Source organism: Mandrillus leucophaeus, unplaced genomic scaffold (genome assembly GCF_000951045.1).
Source record: "Mandrillus leucophaeus isolate KB7577 unplaced genomic scaffold, Mleu.le_1.0 Scaffold568, whole genome shotgun sequence".
Taxonomy (NCBI): Eukaryota; Metazoa; Chordata; class Mammalia; order Primates; family Cercopithecidae; genus Mandrillus; species Mandrillus leucophaeus.
In genome coordinates, this window is record NW_012106119.1 from 771,579 (window position 1) to 772,608 (window position 1,030).

Consider the following 1,030-nt stretch of genomic DNA (forward strand, 5'->3'; position numbering starts at 1 on the left):
TAATATTAATAAAATTAATATTAATAAGAACTATGCCTTTTTTTTAACTACAGTAAAACTTACCTGTTTCATCTGTAGCAGGATCATTCACCAGATCTGCAAAGACACATAACAAGGAATGAAAAAATGCAGTCAGGAAAAGTAGCTAAGGAGAGCAAGATAAAGGGATGATGATCTCAAAGGAGGAAAGAAAGGCTGAAGAGAAAGTATGTGGACTCGGGCAGTTGAGGGACTATCACAGAAAGAAATGGAAGAGAGAATAAGATTGGGCGTGTGTAAAGAGGTGCTGGCATCTAAGGTGGCAACAGAGCTCTGCATGAGCTCAGAGCACCCACCAACCCTTTTGAAGTCTTTCTTTTTCTATATATAGACATGGCCTTCAATCTATCTATCCCTAATAAAACAGCACATAAACAAACAAACAAGGCGTAGCTTACTAGGATCTTCTGTGAATGTTTCTGGAGTCGTTTGAGTCACATCGTCTGAACACATCTAGATGTGTATAAGAGACAGGCACATAAACAAACAAACAAGGCGTAGCTTACTAGGATCTTCTGTGAATGTTTCTGGAGTCGTTTGAGTCACATCGTCTGAAAAGAAAATTAGAAAACAATTTCTGAGATTGTCTCCCTGCCACCCTTCCACTTCCAATAACTTAAATTGTGAAGCATAGTGCCCAGCGGAGTTGAGTATTCCACAAATGTTTTTCCTCGATTGCTTACAATGACAAACGATTGATGACCTCTTTTCAATACTTATTTAAAATGAAATCAGCTATACCAAAGGCATTGTGATTTTGACATTCATGATTCTGATATAATTGGGTATAAATTTGCTGATATGCTTATGAGTGTTTATAAAAGGTAGCACTGATTTTTTTCTTTTTTTTAAGAATCTCGCTCTGTCACCCAGGCTGAAGTGCAGTGGCCAGTCTCGGCTCACTGCAACCTCCGCCTCCCAGGTTCAAGCAATTTTCGTACCTCAACTTCCCAAGTAGCTGGGATTACAGGCACACACCACCATGCCTGGC

General features: G+C 39.5%; 1 protein-coding gene across 2 annotated transcripts in view; it reads right to left on the reverse strand.

Moving 5' to 3' along the window:
• Positions 1-1,030, reverse strand: part of MFAP5 (microfibrillar associated protein 5) — a 33,015-nt gene that overhangs the window by 9,129 nt on the left and 22,856 nt on the right. For both annotated transcript variants that reach the window (XM_011998333.1, XM_011998332.1), the window contains 2 exons: positions 546-590; positions 64-96 (listed from right to left, as the gene is read on the reverse strand). In XM_011998333.1, coding sequence (XP_011853723.1) covers positions 64-96; positions 546-590 — 78 coding nt within the window. The remainder of the gene's footprint in view (positions 1-63; positions 97-545; positions 591-1,030) is intronic.